Source organism: Danio aesculapii, chromosome 6 (assembly GCF_903798145.1).
Source record: "Danio aesculapii chromosome 6, fDanAes4.1, whole genome shotgun sequence".
Taxonomy (NCBI): Eukaryota; Metazoa; Chordata; class Actinopteri; order Cypriniformes; family Danionidae; genus Danio; species Danio aesculapii.
The window spans coordinates 20,806,717-20,829,058 of NC_079440.1; the positions used below are offsets into that span (position 1 = coordinate 20,806,717).

Sequence of the window (22,342 nt, forward strand, 5' to 3'; positions counted from 1 at the left end):
AATAATAATAATAAAAAAAACCAAATCAATAAAAATACTCTCCTCCTCAGAAAAAAAACATTTTAGGAAAACGTCTAATTGTGAAACGTCCTCGCTCTGTTAAAAATCACTTGGAAAATATTTAAATAAAAATTTCACAGGAGAGCTAATATAATTTTGACATCAACTGTACAATCTTGGACCACAGTTTTACATACATGCTTATTACTTTTAAACCCCATCCACAGATCATCTCATTTTATTTTTGTTAAACCCACCCAGACATTACGAATAATACAATCTTAGCCATTTTCATACGTACCCTTAAGAAGCCATATAGGCAGATGGATATCCAGTTAGTCAGGAGCTTTTCCACTACCGTCTCAGTTCTGAGAAGAGAATTATAGCCTCAATCATAGTGATTGTAAAAGAACAGTGAATATTAATAAACTGTTGCATTACTCTTACCTCCGGAGCATAAGTTTAGGGTTCTTGGCGATGTACTGCTCCACCAGATCATTCAGCAATGTTTTGAGGATGTCAGTGAAGTACTCCAGCTTACTGTGAAGAGCCACAGTGAGCAAAGAAGCCACATATCCTCTGTCTCTGGGTGAAAATGTCCTCTGGCTCTCAAGAGTGTGAATAAACTACAAGAGAGAATGGATATCAAAAGGTGAAATAAGATCTCATTAAATGAGGTTAGAGAATTGTTTTAAGGATAAAGTAAATAAACTATAATAAAAGGTGCAAACGTAACATGCAACAAGGAAACACAGATTATGTGTTATTCGGAGTGCTAAAAAATTGTTTTAAAAGAAAGACATTTCTTTCAATCTTCCTTTTTTTGTTTAAACCCTTTATCTGATGCTAAAAGTTCATACAGTAAAGTCATAAAATTCAAAAGTTTTATAATAACCTCCAGCGTTTTCCCCAGTAATATTTCAATGAGTAAAAGGTTAACATGTTACCCTCAGGGAAACGATTTTGATGAGTAAATCAAATAGGTATAAGAACTACTTTGTGCTGACTGCTGCTAAATTATCGAGCAGGGATGTTTACTTGAGTTTGACAATAATTTAATCAGTGGTGTAAAGTAACAAATTACAAATACTCAAATTACTGTAATTAAGTAGTTTTTCTCAGAAATTGTAATAAACGAAGTAGTTTTAAAAATGTGTACTTTTACTTTCCCTTGATTAGATTTTTACAGCTGTATTGGTACTTTTACTCCACTAATTTCCTTCAACCTGCAGTCACTACATTATTTTTTCTTGTCTAGAATAATCAGTCCTGTGGTTCCTGTCTAATCAAATTGCACATAGAAGGTAAATCGCATCATAATGAACTACCTCAAGACATGCAGCAAACTGTTTGGAAGCATTAAAAGTGTCCAAGAAGATGTCTAAAATCTTTACACGCATTGACCCAGAGACTGTTTAGATGCACGTCACTGATGAGAAGGTTTACTGTAAGATTGATGGTGTACCCCAACATCGAGGGGACGTTGCATTTTGTTTGGAAATAAAATCAGGTTGACATCAGAACTCAACGTCAGGCCGACGTCAGTGGTAAACATCCAACCTAAAATCAACCAACCATCAACATCTAATGATGTTACAGCTTGACGTTGTGTGGACATTACCACTATGACATCTATCAAAGGTTGGATTATGGTTGCCATACCTGATGAATAAATGTCACTATTTGATGTCAACATGACGTTGGTTTAAGATGTTGGCTCGACGTTGGATTTTGGTCACTTTCCAACACAACCTAAAATCAACCAAATATCAACATCATTTGACGTCGTTATTGGACATCAAAATAACGTTGTCCATTTTGGTCACCTGACATCACGACCTAAATCTAACCTAATATTAACGTCTTATGATGTTGTGTGCCTGCTAGGCAATAACTAAATGCACTACAGAATGCTACGTTTACACACATCCACAAATTACATGTTAACGCATCAGCTTTTTACAGCATAATAATCATTACTCACTACTCTTGAGTACTTTTGAAAGGTCTACTTTTTACTCATACTTTGAGTAATATTTACAACAGATACTTTTACTCTACTTGCACTACATTTTTAGGCAAGTAAATGGTACCTTTACTTAAGTATGATTTTTCAGTACTCTTTCCACCACTGAATTTAATATAAGGTGTATATATATATATATATATATATATATATATATATATATATATATATATATATATATATATATATATATATATATATATATATATATATATACACACAGTTGAAGTCAGAATTATTAGCCTCCTTTGAATTTTTTTCTTTTTTGAATATTTCCCTAATGATGTTTAACAGAGCAAGGAAATGTTCACAGTATGTCTGATAATATTTTTTCTTCTGGAGAAAGTCTTTTTGTTTTATTTTGGCAAGAATAAAAGCAGTTTTTAATTTTTGTGAACCATTTTAAGGTAAAAATTATCAGCCCCTTTAAACTATATTTCTTTCGATTAACTACAGAACAAACCATTGCTAAACAATAATTTGCCTATATACCCTAACCTGCCTAGTTAACCCAATTAACCTAGTTAAGCCTTTAAATGTCACTTAAGATGTATAGAAGTGTCTTTAAAACTATCTAGTAAAATATTGTTTACTGTGATCATGGCAAAGATGAAAATAAGTCAGTTATTAGAAATTAGTTATTAAAACTATTATGTTTAGAAATGTGTTGAAAAAAAATCTGCTCTCCGCTAAACAGAAATTGGGGAAAAAATAAACAGGGGGGCTAATAATTATGACTTCAACTGTGTGTGTGTGTGTGTATATATATATATACACAGCCAAGTGGTTAGTGCACCAACATATAGTGCCCCAAAAATGTTTTTTTTTTCCATCTAAACTTTCAAAATGTCTAAATTGTTTGTAAATTCAGTTATTTTGTCATTGTGTGTGTACAGAGTATGGGAAAATATTCATTAATAACATGTCTTTACTATAGGGATGCATAATGTAGGCTTGTTTTAGGGTTGTCTACTAATATTATAGTAAGTACATGTAATGCTGTTTTTATGATGATTATGATCATTTTGTTTAAATGATTTGTAGATTCTTTAATGTGTACAGCAACTACCGCTTCTAGCTACTACAGCTACTACAAATTCACCTCAGTGTTTAAATTCACTCCTTTAGGTGGACTCTATTAGCGGACTAATATAAGGAATAGTGAATAAGTATATGGGGCGATTTTAGATACAGCTCAAAATCTCTGTTAGGAATAATGTAATAGGTAATTTTAGGAGAAAATGGATCAAAAATGACAAAAGAAGAAAGTATTACTTCAGGTACCTTTGTGAGGAAGAGTTTGCTGTTTAGGAGATTAGATAACTGAATGAGTCCCTGCTCCACCGTGGCCCGCCGACACTCCTGCACATCCAGGTCTCTGCGAAGCGGAGACTCTCGGTGTCCGGGGAAAAAGATACGCTCTGCATACATGCGGTACTCCAAGAAAGGGATCCCTGATCCCACAAGATCACTCGTCACATCCATCATTTCAGTCATCAGGTCTGAGAAAGTTTAAGAGTCAGATGTGCAATTATTACAAGTCTGCTTTACACTGGAGAAACTAAGAGAACTAGAGCCATCTTTACACCCTAAAGTGGGTCTGTGTCTGCTCAAAATTCAGTGTTAAAAAAAATTTGGACTGCATTTCTTAACTCCTAATGTCACTAGTTAAAACACTTAATGCATTTTTTTCAACACATCCCATAATCAAAAATATGAAGTGTAAGACCAATTTACTTAAAAAACAATCGAAATAAAACATTTTTCAATACTAAATCATCTTTATTTTTTGAAGTATGCCATAAAACATTTCAGATTCTCATTTAACATGTTTTCTTGTTTTTTTTTTTTTACATTAAAACTAAAATCAAGTGTAGAAGTGCAAGAGGATTAAAGTTAGATTTTTTGTATACTAACAATACTGCGAGTGTAAGCCATTATTTAAATCATTGTTTGAATGATCTTAACAGTCATTATTTACACCAGTCAAATATGGTCAACCAGACATTAGGTAGAGCAGGCAGTTAAAGGCTTAAGCGGTTTGTGTAAATACAAATTTTTGGTAGGTGCCGATACCCAAGTGGTTAGTGTGCCAACATATAGTGCACCAGGGGGTCCCAAGTTCGAATCCTGACCTGTGGACCTTTCCCAATCCTGCCCCCCTTTCCCTCTCTCCCACTTTATTTTCTGTCCTCCTAATGTCCTATCAAATACTGGTAAAAATGCCCCCCACTTTCTTTTTTATTATTTGAATTTACACCTTTTCATGTTTGGTTTCTGTGCAGTCATTGCTGTTTAAATACACTTTGTTTTTCACGAATAGATTATATTTATTGCATCATTTTTTTATTTAGCACTATGAAAAAAAAAACTGAAGCAGGTGCATGTTTGGTCTTTTGAATAATGGAATACACTATTGTAACCTATTGTTTCTATTATTATAACAACAAAATGATAGTTCCTTTTAAGGAAATACCAGAAATCCGATTATTTGTTGTCGTATCGCACCACACACTGAAAAAAATGCAGAGTTCCACACTATTCCTTCATGTTGTCCCAACACAAATCAATTTAGCTAAACTTAATAATTTTTATCAAATTTGAGTTGTTTGACCATAAAACAATTAAGTTTGAATATTTGGCTTGGAACATTTTTTACATGAAAGCTTTTGGAAATGGTGAAATCTGGATTTGTCATTTAAGTGTGTGATTAATGTTCTTTGTTTGTGTTTATTAAGAGGCTAAATTAGTTAGTATCGTCAGTAGTACTCTTTCAGTTTTTAAAGACATACCTTAGTCAAAATGATTTAATTACTAAGTTTACAGTAATATCACTACAATATTGTAGACTGAAAATCGTCCACTTCCACACAGCTCAGCTGTAAATGCTGCTCTCCAAATCACTGTCTATCTCCCCTGCGTCTGTGTTGCTGCTGTGAAAATCAGCGTGTGCACATAATGAAACTCCCCTTTTTCATGCAAAGCCTTCCCTCTTTCGCCACTCAACACTCCCACCTAAACAAAGCTGGACTCACCCACTTTCCTGACTTTTTTCAAACTAGACGTGTGAAAACGCCCTGCTGAGACAGGGGGGTTTCATGGCCCTTTAAGAAATGTGTTGTTTTAACTCATGTAATATAAGTAAGTTTGAACAAGCAGCAAAAATCATTTTTTGAGTGCATTCAGTGTAGACAGAATCACTACTTTTAATATATTCTATAGTCTCTAGTCATGCTGAACTGATTATATCCAGTGCAAATACACTGTAAGATTAGGAAAAAAGATTCCAGAACATATGAAAAAAACACTTTTAAGTTCAGATGTTTTTTAATGTAAATTACCAACATCAAATGCAAAGCTTGTATAACGTGCACTCAAAATCTATTTTGTTCAAACTACTAACACGGTCATAACCAATTTTCACTTTTTTGTGAAATATACAGTTGAAGTCAGAATTATTAGCCCCCTGAATTATTAGCCCGTTTATTTTTTTCCCCAGTGTCTGTTTAACTGAGCGAAGAGTTTTTCAACACATTTCTAATCATAATAGTTTTAAAACCTCATTTATAATAACTTATTTATTTTTATCTTTGTCATGATGACAGTAAATAATATTTTACTGAATAGTTTTCAAGACACTTCTATACAGCTTAAAGTGACATTTAAAGGCTTAACTAGGTTAATTAGGTTAACTAGGCAGGTTAGGGTAATTAGGCAAGTTATTGTACAATGATTGTTTGTTCTGTAGACTATCGGGGAAAAAATATATAGCTTAAAGGGGCTAATCATTTTGACCTTAAAATTAGTTAAAAAAATTAAAAACTGCTTTTACTCTTGCCGAAATAAAACAAATAAGACTTTCTCCAAAGGAAAAAATATTATCAGACGCACTGTGAAAATTTCCTTGCTCTGTTAAACATCATTTGGGAAATATTCAAAAAAGAAAAAAAATTATATATATAGACTAATAATTCTGACTTCAACTGTGTGTGTCCTAATAGTGTTTATAGCAGAGTGGGACACATATACGACTGTCAACATCTTAAAAAATGTGTTATGGTGTTTTGTGACTCTTTAATTGTGTTATGTTCAATCGATTTTGTGGAACTCAGCACTTTTACACTGTAATAAAACTTTATTTAGTTTGTAATCCTTTTAAATCATTAGAAGTCTGATCTTAAATATACACAAATTACCTGTAAACTCTTTTTTGCAGCGGTCTCTCACACTGGTCTCTAGATTCTCCAGCTGAATCTGAACTTTTTTATAATCTCTCAGAGCCTGTTTACTTTTTCTCCTGGGTGGAACAGAAATGAGAGAACATGAAAGCAAAATGTACATCTTTTATCTAGAAATTCTGATTAAATAACTGCACTTTCACATTTTTGAAAAATACCACATTCTCTATAGAGTACTATTTCACAGCACTGTCTAAAGCATATCATCTCAAATTAAAACGATATACGGACCTGTATATGAACACTATGATGAGTACAATAAGAGCGACCAGAGAAGCAACTGCTCCAACCCCAATCTGTGCCACCAGAGGAAAGATGGAGTGACTGAGAGAATCATACTGCACTTGTCCCAGCGAAAAGTTCAGGTTTCCCAAATGGACCTGGAAACAGACAGACACACATCACATACCAGTTTGTGCAATACAACACCTACTACAAACAATTAAGTTACAGAATAGATGATGACTGTGCACTTTTAGCACTATAAAGTCTATCATACGAAAAAATAGCATGAAATTATTACAATGGTTAAAAAAAGGTTTTTGCTCGTTTTGTTGAGTCGCTCACTGGATAAATCTTAAATACTATAAGAGAATATGGAGCTATAAAAAAAGTCAAATTAAACATAATATTTATCAGATAAATATATACAGTTGAAATCAGAATTATTAGTCTCCCTTTGAATTTTTATACATTTTAAAAAATAAACAGGAGGCTAATAATTCAGGCGGGGTTAATAATTCTGACTTCAACTGTAACTCAGTTGTTTGACCACATTTCCTTATTATTGTTAATTTATTCATTTGCTGAAAATTAGAACTGAATTTAGAAATAGTTTTGAAACAAATCTTTGCGCTTAATAAAGCGAAATTCAATATGTAGGCTAATGGATGTCTTTAGTGGAGTGCGTACAACACCGTTTTCTTATCCATGAAAGTAAAGGAGTAAAGTAAAGAGTAAAAGTAAAGAGTGAGTAAAGAGACCTAATAGAGGAGACTCATTCTTTATCCTCGCACTGCAGATGATCTGTTTAACTGTTTCTAGCTTTGTGAAGCATTAAATTTTTCTATTTAAAGTCTGCCATGTAAATAGCGAATGTGTCATGGCGCAGTGCAACTGACTCTTAAAGGGAATGGGAAATGAGACTCTAATTGGTAGATTGCATGTTATGCTCAAAACAAACCCATAACTCATTAAGAGAATAAGCACAATGCTGTTAGTCCATGCGCCAGGATGCAAAGCATATTTTTCCATCCTTAAAACAGCAAAAGTGTTAATGCTTTTGCACCATGCGTTTTAGACTTTGCACCTAGATCGTTAAAATAGAGTCTACAGTGTCAATAGAGCAGCAGCTAATGCTTTAGCTGCCAGGTTTTTTACCCATGGTCAATCACTGTGTGTTGTGAGGGATTTAGGTTCATGCTTACTATAAACTCTGGAAAGGCCTCAGCTCCCTCTCGCTTGCGTCCATGCCTGAGGGAGAGGGGGGGTTGCTGGGATGGAGGCTCACAGTAAAGGTGATTATGTGTCAGAGTTTTAACAGTGCAAACCCCTTCACCAATCAGCGCTACTACTTCCTCTTTGGAGATGGCAAAGTCTAAATTCTCACCCTAGAAAAAAAAAAGGTTAACAGACACATTAGATGAAGTTCTTAACATGACAATTGGTATACATTGTACAGTCAGCAGTTCATTATTAAAAAACACACTGTGTCCAGATTATTATGTTGGTTACAAGGGAGTTGAAATTATTTGTATAATTATATCTCAAGGTATAATGTACATTAAAGCACCAATGTGCATAAAAATCAACTTTACAAGAAGGCAAACTGCACACAACAAATATTACAACAATTTATTTATTCATTCATTTTCCTTTGGCTTAGTCCCCCCTTATTCATCAGGGGTCGCCACAGCAGAATGAACCGGCAATTTATCCAGCATATGGTTTACACATCGAACACCCTTTCAGCTGCAACCCAGTACTGGGAAACATCCATAAACACTCATTCACACACATACACTACAGCCAATTTAGTTTATTCAATTCACCAATAGTGCATGTCTTTGGATTGTGGGGCAAACCGGAGCACCCAGAGGAAACCCACATGAACAAGGGGAGAACATGCAAACTCCACACAGATTTGCCAATTCGAACCAACTTTTTTGCTGTGAGGTGACAGTGCTAATCACTGAGCCGCCGTGTCACCTATAGTAATTTAGTGGTTATAGTGATCAGCACTCTGAGGTTTTTAACAATACAAATGAATAACTTCTATAATAGAAAATGCTGTGACGGAATAATAAGATTGAAGTATTTTGAGCATTAAAGCACACTGAAACCAATCAATGTTGATTGTGAGAACATAAAAATATAAATGCCTTTGCACACACTTTACCAGATTTACAAATATTATTTAACATACTATTATATATATAAATATTCATTTAGTGTTTCAATATATTAATATTATTTAACCGCTAAAAAAAACTTGAAATGGCTGCTTTTGTTGCCAGAAAGAGACATTGCAGACAACAGAGAGTGTGTGATATAAGATAGAAGATGTTTTACATGTGTATTTTATTTGGAATGAAAGAGGAAAACATAGTCCAAACATGGTGCTCGACCAAATTTGTCATTTTTAATTTGCTTCAGTAGTTAAAAGATGACCTGGAATTAGGGTGAGTCATGTTATACCAGCGCAATCATAGGACATTGTGCAATCTGTTCTCTTTGCACCTGAACTTTCAAAAACACAAACAGTTGTCAAAATGTACATCTTGTGGACTATCTCATGTAAATTCAGTTGGAAATGGCTTACTGTAAATAAACATAAGCTGTTTAAGCTGAGCGCATGGGTACTGTCCAGTTCTGAAGTCATTCAGCTTTGCATGTAAAAGTTGTTATATTTGTCATTGTCTTGAGGTCACTTATATTAAGCTTCTCCATTTTATTAAAATGAATATTCTTTGGCCAATAAATAAGCCTGAATAAAATAATAACCTTTAAAAAATTGCACCGTTCCTTGTCATAATAGATCATCTGGACCTCAATAGCATCAGCTCTGCTCATTTGCCATTATGCTAATTTGTGCTGCACTTACTGTGTTGGTCAATATGTAAATCAGATATTACACTACCTGGCAAAAGTCTTGTCATCTATCCAAGTTTTAGGAGCAACAAATAGTTTGGTCATTTTGTATCAGAAGTGGCTTTTATGAAAGGTAAAGGGCTATAGATTCAACTTATTTTACCAAAATAAGATATGATCATGCCTTGATTTTTAATTATTTAATTATGACAGTAAGGTCTGACTTTGCTTAGACAAATGTCTTGTCACTTAACAGAAAAAATGTACAGTATAGAATATAAAGTCATGGTGCAGTGGAAAAAGAATTAATATTGTGTATGACTCTCATGAGCTTGGAGGATGCATCCACACATCTCTGCAATGACTCGAATAATTTATTAATAAAGTCATCTGGAATGGCAAAGAAAGTATTCTTGCAGGACTCCCAAGAGTTTATCAAGATTCTTTGGATTCATCTCCATTGCCTCCTCCATCTTACCCCAGACATGCTCAATATTGTTCATGTCTGGTGACTGGGCTGGGCTGGCCAATTCTGGAGCACCTTGACCTTCTTTGCTTTCAGGAATTTTGATGTGAAGGCTGAAGTATGAGAAGGAGCGCTATCCTGCTGAAGAACTTGCCCTCTCCTGTGGTTTGTAATGTAATGGGCAGCACAAATGTCTTGATACCTCAGGCTGTTGATGTTGCCATCCACTCTGCAGATCTCTCACACGCACTCATACTGAATGTAAAACCATGATTTTCCCTTCACCAAACTTGACTGATTTTTGTGAGAATCTGGGGTCTATGCGGGTTCCAATATGTCTTCTGCAGTATTTGTTACGTTTGGGTCATTCAACAGATGATTCATTGGGAAAATCTACCTTCTGCCACTTTTCCAAATGATCAACTAGAAGTCAAGTTATTGTTTGTTGCTCTTACAATTGGGATCGACGACAAAGTACTTTTGTCAGGTAGTGTACATCTATGTCTAAAATTTGCTCGATGTCATCTGCGTTGTTTTCGAATTTCACTCTAGTGCAAATTTGCCCTGTTTAGTAAATCTATCACTTAAATCTTATAAATGTCAAACATGCAGTAATAAAAGCCCCACTGACCTCCACTGATATGACTGATCCAGGTTTGTAGCGGTATGGCTTTGTGGGATCTCGATGGTTCAGTGGGTGAAGGGTTGGGTTGGACTTATAAGTGAAAGGTGACTGGCTGACAGAGTTAAAGTCAAAGCGTAAATTATCCAACAGAAACTCAACGTGCATATTTCCACTGAGTACTTGAGCATCTACACCAGGGGTCCAGCACAATAACAGAGAGGAGGTCTGCACCTCGCAGTGCTCCTCAAACTACAGAAAAAAATGAAAACATCAGAAAAAGACTGTGAGTAGAGAGTCAACATTCCTGGTAAAATAACATACTCATTCGATTAATCTTAAACTTGTTTAACTATATGGGTTATGTCTGTTATATTTATTATATAACTTAAAATAAAAGCATCTGCTAAATGAATAAATGTTTATTAGACAATAAAGTAAGAACAAAAGAATACCAACTCACTATTTTCACGATCTACACAGTTTTAAAATAAAAGTGAATAGCTCATAATGCATCTCTGAATAATCTAATATCAAACAGTTTATCTGAGTTTATGCAGTTTTCTAAAAAATATAGAACAATAATAATTTGAGAATTAATTCTACAGTTGAAGTCAGAATTATTAGGCCCCCATTGAATTTTTTTTCTTTTTTTAATATTTCCCAAATTATGTTTAACAGAGCAAGGACATTTTCACAGTGTTTCCGTTAATATTTTTTCTTTTAGAGAAAGTCTTATTTGTTTTATTTCGGCTAGAATAAAAGCAAATATATCTTAAATGGGCTAATAATTTTGACCTTAACAAATTATTAGCCCATTTAAGATATATATTTTTTCAGTAGTCTACAGAACAAACCATTGCTATACAATAACTTGCCTAATTACCCTAACCTGCCTAGTTAACCTAATTAAACTAGTTAAGCCTTTAAATGTCACTTTAAGCTGTATATAAGTGTCTTGAAAAATATCTAGTCAAATATTATTTACTGTCATCATGGCAAAGATAAAATAATTCAGTTATTATAAATGAGTTATTAAAACTATTATGTTTAGAAATGTGTTGAAGAAATCTTCTCTCCGTTAAACAGAAATTTGGGAAAAAAATAAACACGGGAGCTAATAATTCTGACTTCAATGTTATGTGTGGGCTTAAGCATAATTGAAGTGAATAAAAATAACACACCCGTTTGACAGAACAGTGCGTGTTTCCTGTACAGTCAGTTTCCAGCCCTTCCACATCTGTTATACTTCTAGTTTTTCTCCTTCGCCTTTGCCTCTTCCGGGTGGAAATGGTGTCTGTTTGGAACACCGTCACTCGCATCCGAGGTTTTTGTACCACATCCAAGTTATGGCCTGAGACTTTAATTACACGTCCTCCACTGTATGAATGTATAAAAGAAGAAATATTATTTCCAAGAGCACAGAAAAGAGGTCTTAGAAATGTGAAAGCTTAAACAAAAAAGTTGTAGAATATCACTTTACAATAAGGTTTCATTTGATAGGACTCATTAGTTAACTATATTTTTTGAAAAATAAAAAACATTACATTTTATTTAATTTAATTATTATTATGAAATAGAACTTTAATTTTAAATGTTCCAACATTTACTAACACATCATTAAAATGCGAGTTGTATTTTTTTAACATCTGTTATTGCACTGTGATCTAACAATTTAACTTCTACTTTGGTCAATATTAATAAATGCTATAAAATATATGCTGCTCATTGACTATGTTGACATGGACATCAGTATTCAAATTATTTGACTTAATCTGAATGAGACAATAATATGATTAAGGTGTTTACATGAGTTGCTTTTGAATGTTCCTTTCATGATCCCATTTTACATGTTATAGCACATAATTCGATTAACGTCATTACGTCCCCACACTATCCACATTTTCTCTGGAGTTTCATGTAATTTCGGGTGTTTAATTTTTAATTTGCTGACTTTAACTGCAGTTTGCCACTTTCACTTTTATTCAGGAATATTTCATGCATGCCCCCTGTGTCAAACGAGATATTGGATGCGAGTATGAACTGCTGAAAGAGTATTGTTTTAATAGAATTTGATATGACACACCTTATAGGAAAAAACTTCTGCATTTCGCAATGCAGTTGTCTGTGATCCTTCACCGACTCGATAAGTGCAGAGAATAGTGTCAAATGGCCGTGTGTGAATGGAATATCCTGTCGCAAAATGCAGCAATGTCCTAATAGTTCGATTAAGGTGTATACATGTCTGTACTGCACTTCAATAATGTGTCTAAAATCGACATACTCCACATGTCTTAATCCGATTTCTGTTTAGTTCAATTATGACCTTAATCGGATTAAATTAATCAAGAAAAAAAAGAAAAAAAGAAAAAAAAAACACCGTTTACATGGTAGACTCTTAATCAGAGTATTGTCTAATTGTATTAAAATCGGATTTTTATCTTTATTAGTTCATGTTAGCTAATGCCTTAACTATATTACCATATTGTAAAGTATTGCTGTTTCTAGATACAGAATACAATTCCATTTTTACACATCAGTCCAGACAAGAAAGGGTCACACTTTATTTTGATGGTCTGTTTGTAGAATTCAAGTTAGATTGCAACTAAGGCCCCGTTTACACTAATACGTTTTGTTTTAAAGCGCATAAGTTTTGCTATGGTTACGCCATCTGTCCACACTACGCTGGAATTTTGAGTGCCAAAAACAGAGCGTTTTGGAAACGCTGAAGAGGCCGTTTTTTCATTCTAAAATGCTGCTACTCCATCTCAGTGTGGATGGGGGAAAACAGAGACATCTGAAAACAGAGGCGAGGCTGCAGACATTCGCCTATCTGATTGGGGCTTTTCCCTTAATATTAAGTAGTCTACACACAGTTCAGTCCTGCATCCTCTCCTTTTAAGTTCAGACTTCGCAAGTTTAAAAGAAAAAATAACACGTTGGGTGAATTTTCAAAGGGAAAAGTGTACTTTATAACCTCATTCACATCACCCTGGCTATGCTGTTTCACTTTAACAATAAAATGAAAACATGATATGAGGAACTGCCTATTTTCATTTTGATTTTAGCAACTCAACAGACACCAAAAATGTTGAGGCGTCGTGTAGCTACATATTTATTTATTCATGCATTTTTATAACAAATGGAGCATATAACATTAATGTCTCCTTTAATTTTCATTGAAAATACGAAACATACTCTCTTTCACTGAATATCAGTTTTAATAATCAATAATGACCATCAAAAAAGTATAATATACAACAAATTTATACAATGTAGGAAATAAAGACAAGCAATCAGTCAATATGCATAATCAGTGTCCACGGTTAAATTAAATAATATATTAATCTAACTTATCTTTGCGTTCAGCCAGAACACATTACCTTAGAACAAGTAATAGATTCAAAAGACCAAAGTCTGGGAATATGTCCTTAGATATAGATAATAAGACGAATTAAATATCATGTTTAACAAATATAGTGAGATTAGATCCAGCGGTAGATCCTTGATGAGCAGTCTGATGTGCAAAGCTCTCATATGGGTAGATGCCAGAGTATGTGTGTGTGTGTGTGTGTCTGTGGTCACGTGATGTGCGTTTTTAGCAGTGTAATGTAGACGCAGAGTTGTTCAGAAACGTTGGGTGAAACACTAGTGTGGACGCGGATCATTTTCATTCTAAAACCAAAACGTATTAGTGTAAACGGGCCTAATTCTCATTAGATTATCAGTAGACAGTTAGTCTGGGGTTATGGTTAGTGTAAATTGGCATGTACTTGCAATAACACTAATGCTCAAATGGAACATCAAAATAAAGTGTTACCCAAGAAAGTGATTGAGCATCATGAAAAAAATACATATATCCCTAATTATTAAATCCAAACACATTATTTTTTATTCTACTGAACTTATTGGGAACAACTCATCTAGTCATTTATTTTTAACACATGTTTTGTTTCCTTTTTGACAATGAGATCTTGAATTAAAATGTCCTACAGTACCATGACCTTTCTCTGTGATATGACACTTTATGATGTATTCAGTGAAGTAAAGTAATTTACATTTTCCTTTTTTACACAGGGCTATGCAGTCTGAGATTTTGTTTTCCCTTAATAATAAAAACCTTGATTTAAAATCTGCATGACACGTTTACTTGTGTTATTTTTGAAATATATTTAAATTTGTTTGATGATCTAAAATAAAATGTGGAAAACATGAATTAAAAAAAAACTGTAAAGAGGCAAACTCTTTATTATACCACTGTACATTATTTTCAGCACTTTGGTTTTTCCATCTTCATGAAGATTTGCTGTGTTTTCTTTATTATTTGTCACTGTTAAATAAATAAATGTAAGAAACTCCAGCACATACCTGATAAAGCTCTTGGAGGGCATGGCGTCTGTGATGTTGGGGTCAGGGGTATAGAAGTAGCCACTGCCAGGGAGACGACGCTCATTTTTTCCATAGCGCACAGTTACTTGATGTTCTCCAGTCCTGTTACTAACTCCAGTCTGACACCTGATAGAGTCCTCCTGAACACCTGATATTCTGCACAGGAAGAGAGGGGATAAAAGAACTTCCCAATCATAGACAACGATCATATTACACTCATGCATGGAGGACTTACAATGAACAGGGAACATTCCCCAGCAGGACACTGATATCGGTAACGCGGCCAGTCAAAAGATTTTTGCCTGTGATTGTCAAAGTAGTTCCTCCTGCTTTTGGCCCCTCAGAGGAGAAACCTCTATCAGCTGCGGGTTCTTAAGCAATAAGATAAAAACAATCAGTGGAAATTATTCACATAATAATCATAAACCTGAAATGAAGAGATAGCAGAAGAAAGACTTAAGATCTGATATTTATAAGGTGTGAAATGTTTGAAACCTTTTAGGTGTTTCCAAAACATAATATGAAATGGTGTGCATTATCGATAATATTACACTGAAATTGAAACCTCAGTTATGTTGTAAAAAAGTTATTTTACTGTACAAAAATATGATTCTTGTCTCAATTAAAAATAGAATATGTAATATAACTTTTTTAAACTCTCGTGATTCTTTAAAATTGCAAGTGCTTCTTAAAAACAAGGACAGCAGTCAATTTAAATGCACCAATCACCAATCAGGGGAGCGTTTCCCAAACAACGACATAACTCTCGGCTGAACTATTACAATACGATGCATCATTTGGGAAAAGAACGATGTTGTGACGAGTGTTTCCCCAAAGCCATAGTTTCTTTGTCGCAGATAAAAACCTTCATAATGATGTTCTAAACGGGGTGGTAACAACTTCTTTCAGAGAAGAACCCTATAAATTCTTTGTGCAAATAATATTGCTTTACACATACACACATTTAAAAAAAATCCAATATTAGTTTTGGTAAAAACATTCACTTGTTTTCCATCTTAATTGATATATATGTAAACGGCACATATAGGACCTATGTTTCCTCTACAAATATTATTGAGAACATTACATATTCTATTCTCAAACATAAAATCACTACAAAAGCTAACACTTATACTAATACCATTTATAAATCACATAAATAAATAATGAGGCTATTTATTAGGAAATTAAATTTAATATTTATTATTTATTAGGACATGTAAAAAATCCTACTTTGATGATGATGATTACTATTATTATTATAATTAAGTAGGATATTGGTTTTTTTTTTTTTTTTTTTTAAGTCTACTTGTACAATTTGACACATGTAAACCACTGCAGAAATGTGCTAACCAGCAGGCCCATGTCATATACAGTACAAATACTTAATAAATAACCTACTATAAATTAAAAGCATTAACCCATGTTATGTTTTTTGTTTTCACAAACTTTGGAGACGTAAAGTAAATTCCACTTTTAAATATTAGGTCACCTATAGCTTTCGTCATGAGCCACGGTTGTGTTCAAAATGACATCAATTTTTTCAAAGTGCACTACGAAGGGAGTGCAATTGTAAACATGAAGAACTAAAACTGAACTGTAAAAATACTTTGAAAGCAAATTACACCTAAGAGTGGTTACTTTAATGCTTTTTTATTTTTAATAATTCGAAGTTTAAATGTTTGAATGTTCTAAACTGATAGGACATAGGGAGGATACCTGGGAATAGAACACAGCCAGGAACTATGTTTCTAACTACAGCTGTAGATGTGTAGTCGCAAGCATACAACTTTGTGACGCAGTTTGCAAATGTTCATTGGAACGACAGATTTGGGAAATGCCAAATCAACGAACTATGTTTGTAATGACGTACCTTGCAACCTTAGTTGGCTAACGATGGTTTTCAGAAACACACCCCAGCTCGACCACAAGCTAAGGTTTGGCATGTCTATTGTAGAAAAACCTGACTTGCATATAATAGCTATTTATTAGTTATGTTTTTGTGTGATTTGAATTTAACAGAATCAGAAAGTTAAAAGAGAGTGACATGTTCAGTTGGTTCAAAGCTCCTTAAAAACAATGATTTCAAAGGCTGATGTGATTTTTTTATTAATTTCTTAGAATATGCTAAACTTAGTGTTTTAACTAGTTGCAAAAGCAAAATAATCATTCAAAACAAATTAAATAATCAAAATAACTGTTTGTTATGGCCCTGCACTAAAGTATTAAACCATACGTACATACATACATACATACAATTGTTACGGAAAGCATTTAGACCCCCTTAAATTTTTCACTCTTGGTAATATTGCAGCCATTTGGTAAAATCAATTAGGGTTTTTTTTCTTATTAATGTACCCCATATTGATAGAAAACACAGAATTGTTGACATTTTTGCTGATTTACTAAAGGTGCCGTATGTACATTTTTGAATCTTAAAAATAAAAATACCATAATATGTTTGCAGATATTTAAGAAACATGCCAAGAGATCATTCTTGTTTATCAGAAAAACAATGCTGAAGTCAGTTATTCTGCTTTGAAAATGTGCGTTTCGTGCCGGAACGACTGTCTTTGTTTTGGTTTTTTAAATCTGCCCAATGTCAATTTAGCCAATTATATTTCAGCACCCCGGGCTTCCTTTGTGGAAAACCGCATATTTCATTCATTCAGTCAGAAAGGCTCAGATTCAAGACGCAGATTCAGAGTTCCACATGTGGTTAATAATTATGAAATAATATAAATATTACAAGCGTAAACATTAGGTGTGCAGGTTACATTGTAACCCTGTGTCCTAACAACACGCTACGTGACGAATTTTGCAGCAATAAGCAATTTGGCTGTTTGCACCTGACGAAACACAATGAAATTTAAATACAGCCATTCAGAAGCACAGAATATGCACTCACTCACGAAATTGTAAGGTTAATAATCTAATTAAAACATATTAAACCTCTTAACATTATATTAAACATACATGCTGAATCACTGTGTGTTGGTTTTAAGTCACAGTTTTTATTCAATTTCAAACAGTTTATTTTATATTCAAGATCTGAGGTAAACTCTGCTGCTGCTTTCAGTAGTATGGCACTAATTGTCATGTAAAATGACATTCAATCTCACTTTATTAGCATTTAACACTAAATAAAACACATGAGGTTTACCTTAGGAATTTATTATCAGTTTGACTTGCTGTTCAGCTGAATGCAATAGAAGCTGTTTCTAATATCAAACAAAGGTGTTGGTTAAAACAAAAACTCTTTTTAATATGGAGAATATTCATTTTAAAACATGGTTTAAATCAGTCGTTAGGTTCGATAGATTCGCTCCTACTGGTCCTCAATCTGGCAACCTGCGCTTGCGTTTGTTTTGAAAAAGGAATGTAATACCTAATATAACCACTGGGTGTCAAACTTACATACTGCACCTTTAAAAAAGAAAAAGGGAAGTATTACATGGTCTAAAGTATTCATCCCCTTTGCTGTGAGACTCATATATTAACCTCAGGTGCTGTCCATTTCTTCTGATCATCCTAGAGATGGTTCTACATCTTCACTTGAGTCCAGCTATTACCATTTGGTAAAATCACTTAAGGTTTTTTTTCTTATTAATGTGCCCCATATTGATAGAAAACACAGAATTGTTGCGCTTGCGTTTGTTTTGAAAAAGGAATGTAATACCTAATTCAACCACTGGGTGTCAAACTTACATACTGCACCTTTAAAAAAGAAAAAAGGGAAGTATTACATGGTCTAAAGTATTCAACCCCTTTGTTGTGAGAGTCATATATTAACCTCAGGTGCTGTCCATTTCTTCTGATCATCCTAGAGATGGTTCTACATTTTCACTTGAGTCCAGCTAAGTTTGATTATACTGATTGGACTTAATTAGGAAAGCAACACACCTGTCTATATAAGACCTTACAGCTCACAATGCGTGTCAGAGCAAATGAGAATCATGAGGTCAAAGAAACTGCCTGAAGAGCTCAGGATTGTGGCAAGTTGCAGATCTGGCTAAGGTTACAAAAAAATTCTGCTGCACATAAGGTTCCTAAGAGCACAGTGGCCTCCATAATCTTTAAATGGAAGACGTTTGGGATGGTTAGAATCCCTCCTAGAGCTGGCCATCCTGCCAAACTGAGCTATCAGAGGAGAGGAGCCTTGGTGAGAGAGGTAAAGAAGAACCCAAAGACCACTGTGGTTGAGCTCTAGTCGGGAGATGGGAGAAAGTTGTAGAAAGTCAACCATCACTGCAGCACTCCACCAGTTGGGGCTTTAAGGCAGGACGCCTCTCCTCAGTGAAAAACACATGAAAGCCCGCCGGAAGGACTCCAAGCTAATGAGAAATAAGATTATCTGGTCTGATGAGACCAAGATAGAACTTTTTGGCCTTAATTCTAAGCGGTATGTGTGGAGAAAATCAGGCACTGCTCATCAAAAAAATCAGATGCTTTAGAGACTATAGTTTGCGGTGTGTACAAATTGGTGTGTATTGCAGTTCTAAATCTGTATTTAAAAGTGTACAAAAATGATGAACTGTTACATAAATGGGGTGTTAGCCCTGGACAAAAACAAATATTACTTATTGGTAGTAAATAAAAGTTAACCTGATAGCTGAATATCTGACTCGACAAGCCGAAGCCTCCACCAGAAACTCTCACCGAGATGTGACCAGACTTCTCATTGCCACTTCCTGTAGTTGTACATATAATTCTAAAAAACAAAGACAAATGTATAAAAGCACAATATAAAACGCAAAAGAGGCATAAAACACAGCAAATGAACAAATGCCAATAAAGCCTTACAATAAGGGAATTCTTTATAATGTTATGTATTAACATAAACACTTATGTATATATACGAATGTGTGTATTTATATATACAGGGTGGGCCATTTATATGGATACACCTTAATAAAATGGGAATGGTTGGTGATATTAACGTCCTGTTAGTGGCACATTAGTATATGTGAGGGGGCTCATGAAAGAAGGAAGTTAAAGAGCCCATATTATGGGTTTTTGAAAATGCCCTTCCATGTAGTGTGTAACACAGCTCTAAGTGAAGTGAAATATCCAGCTAAGGCTTAAATCTGTAAGTGTACAGTGTTTAAAACTATTGATTCGTCTATAAAAGAGTCGACTCATAGTGCTTCAAACGAGTCGCCTTGATAACGAGTCATTAGGTGTTTCGCGATGACGCAGCCACGAAACACAAGCCTCGCCAGTAGTTACGCGCGCAAACCAGGGAGATTTGAAACCTGCGGCCCCGCCCACTAACACAGAAAAAACACTAGACACACACACACAGACGCCGCCGGTCCAATGAAGTCACGCTGTGCTCAGATGGATAATATTGACAGTCTCTACCCAAAGATGAGTTGTTAACCTGGTACAGTACACGCGGTTACTCTTTATATTCTCTCATCACATGTAAGCCACGTTAAAAACGCGACGCGTGCCGCTTTGTTTACGGATTTAACGTTAAAGGCTTTTGTGAGCTCGCGTTCCACTGCCGTTTGTCGTTGCTATGGCGATCGATCGTAAGCTAGGAGACAGGAGACTCGTGTCACGTTCCCTAGTTCTTCTGAGGAGCTTTGTGTGTGTGTGTGTGTGTGAGAGAGAGAGAGAGAGAGAGAGAGAGAGAGAGAGAGAGAGAGAGAGAGAGACTCGCGTCGCTTTCCCTAGTTCTTCTGAGGAGCGTTGTGTGTGTGTGAGAGAGAGAGAGACTCGCGTCGCTTTCCCTAGTTCTTCTGAGGAGCGTTGTGTGTGTGTGTGTGTGTGTGTGTGAGAGAGAGAGGGAGAGAGAGAGAGAGACTCGCGTCGCTTTCCCTAGTTCTTCTGAGGAGCGTTGTGTGTGTGTGTGAGAGAGAGAGAGAGAGACACTCGCGTCGCTTTCCCTAGTTTTTCTGAGGAGCGTTGTGTGTGTGTGTGTGTGAGAGAGAGAGAGAGAGAGAGAGAGAGAGACTCGCGTCGCTTTCCCTAGTTCTTCTGAGGAGGGTTGTGTGTGTGTGTGAAAAAAGCCTTACACTATGAAGCGCGTGTGCACTGTGACTACTTTTATATAGTTGATTAGCAGCTGGGCATTTCACTCTGTCTCGTGCTGAAGCCTGTCACTGTCGACCAATCGCAGCAGGCTGTCATCGGTCCAATCAGCGCAGATTAGCTTCGCGCTGAGGAGGGGGTTGGGAACAAATGAATCGCTGAACGATTCATATGGGAGTCGTTGGGATAATTAGGTAAAACGAAATGCAGATTATAAGACCATCAAAGTGTTTTATGACCTTGCATGCATATTAGACTGTTGTTGGAGACCCTTACAACCTAAATATGACCCTATTTCATGTATAATATGGGCTCTTTAAGTTAAAACCAAGCACACCATTGTTTTCTTGTTAAAGTCCAAATAAGTTTGATGTGTCACATGACCCTCTTCCTATTGAAAAAACAAAAGTTGGATCCAAGATGGCGACTTCAAAATTGCCACCATGGTCACCACCCATCTTGAAAAGTTTGCCCCCTCACATATACTAATGTGCCACAAACAGGACGTTATTATCACCAACCATTCCCATTTTATTTAGGTGTATCCATATAAATGGCCCACCCTGTACATCAATATTATGCAAGGTACATTTAAAATTAAGTAAACGCAAACTTTTATTTTTTAAGTTATTCACAATTAATAATTTCACAGCACTAGAAAAATCTAGAATTTTCAAATGAAACATGATGCTTGTGCTGAATTTTTTTTTCTAAAACACATTCAAATGGCAAAAGGAAGCCAATACCAAACGCCTCGTGTTTCAGATGATCATTCAGAAATTATTCTAATTACTCAAGGCTCTAAAATCAAATGTTATTTTAGCCGTTTCATGTTTTTTGTGGAAAATGTGATACATAACCATTTTTAAAAAGAAAAAAATTGTCCACATTAAACTGATCAAAAGTAATAGTAAAGACTTGTTTTTTGTTTCCAATAAATGCTGTTTGTTCGAACAGTCAATTTCTACATATCCTGAAAAAAGTACACACATATGAAGCAACAAGCTGATAACAACGCTGATAACAGTAACACAGTGTATGGGTGTTTACCTGGTAGATATTTCGTACAGATGTGGTATAACAGTGCAGGGCACATCTGCAACGGTTACAGATTGAAGGATATCCTGAGCTTTCTGGCCCAAGTTAGAGCCAGAAACAGTCAAAGTAATTCCTCCTTCCACCAGTCCTGACAAAGGCTCCACCTAGAAACAGAAAACCAGCATTTTTAAAATGCATTTTCAATGTGGCTTTTATTGATTTTATGCTTAATCTGATCATGCACTTCCTTCAATCAAACCAATAATCATGATCACATTTTGGTATTCATTCATGAGTTCTCTGTTGCTTATACTTAAGAATATATCAGTTGCATGTTTTGGTCAATACTCACAAGTGGTCAGTTATAACAAACTAGAGCTAAATTAATTGTATTACTTGTACTTCATTGAGTGTTATATTGTATAGTAGTGAAC

General features: G+C 34.9%; 1 protein-coding gene across 1 annotated transcript in view; it reads right to left on the minus strand.

Annotated features, from left to right (window-relative positions):
* The window catches only part of LOC130230502 (plexin-B1-like), a 110,320-nt gene that overhangs the window by 22,021 nt on the left and 65,957 nt on the right, over nucleotides 1-22,342 (minus strand). Inside the window, 13 exon segments of the mRNA XM_056459537.1 lie at nucleotides 302-368; nucleotides 448-626; nucleotides 3,311-3,528; nucleotides 6,223-6,323; nucleotides 6,496-6,644; nucleotides 7,692-7,874; nucleotides 10,452-10,694; nucleotides 11,627-11,822; nucleotides 14,811-14,987; nucleotides 15,067-15,202; nucleotides 19,075-19,165; nucleotides 19,437-19,542; nucleotides 21,921-22,072. Of these exon segments, the coding sequence (XP_056315512.1) occupies nucleotides 302-368; nucleotides 448-626; nucleotides 3,311-3,528; nucleotides 6,223-6,323; nucleotides 6,496-6,644; nucleotides 7,692-7,874; nucleotides 10,452-10,694; nucleotides 11,627-11,822; nucleotides 14,811-14,987; nucleotides 15,067-15,202; nucleotides 19,075-19,165; nucleotides 19,437-19,542; nucleotides 21,921-22,072 (1,998 nt within the window).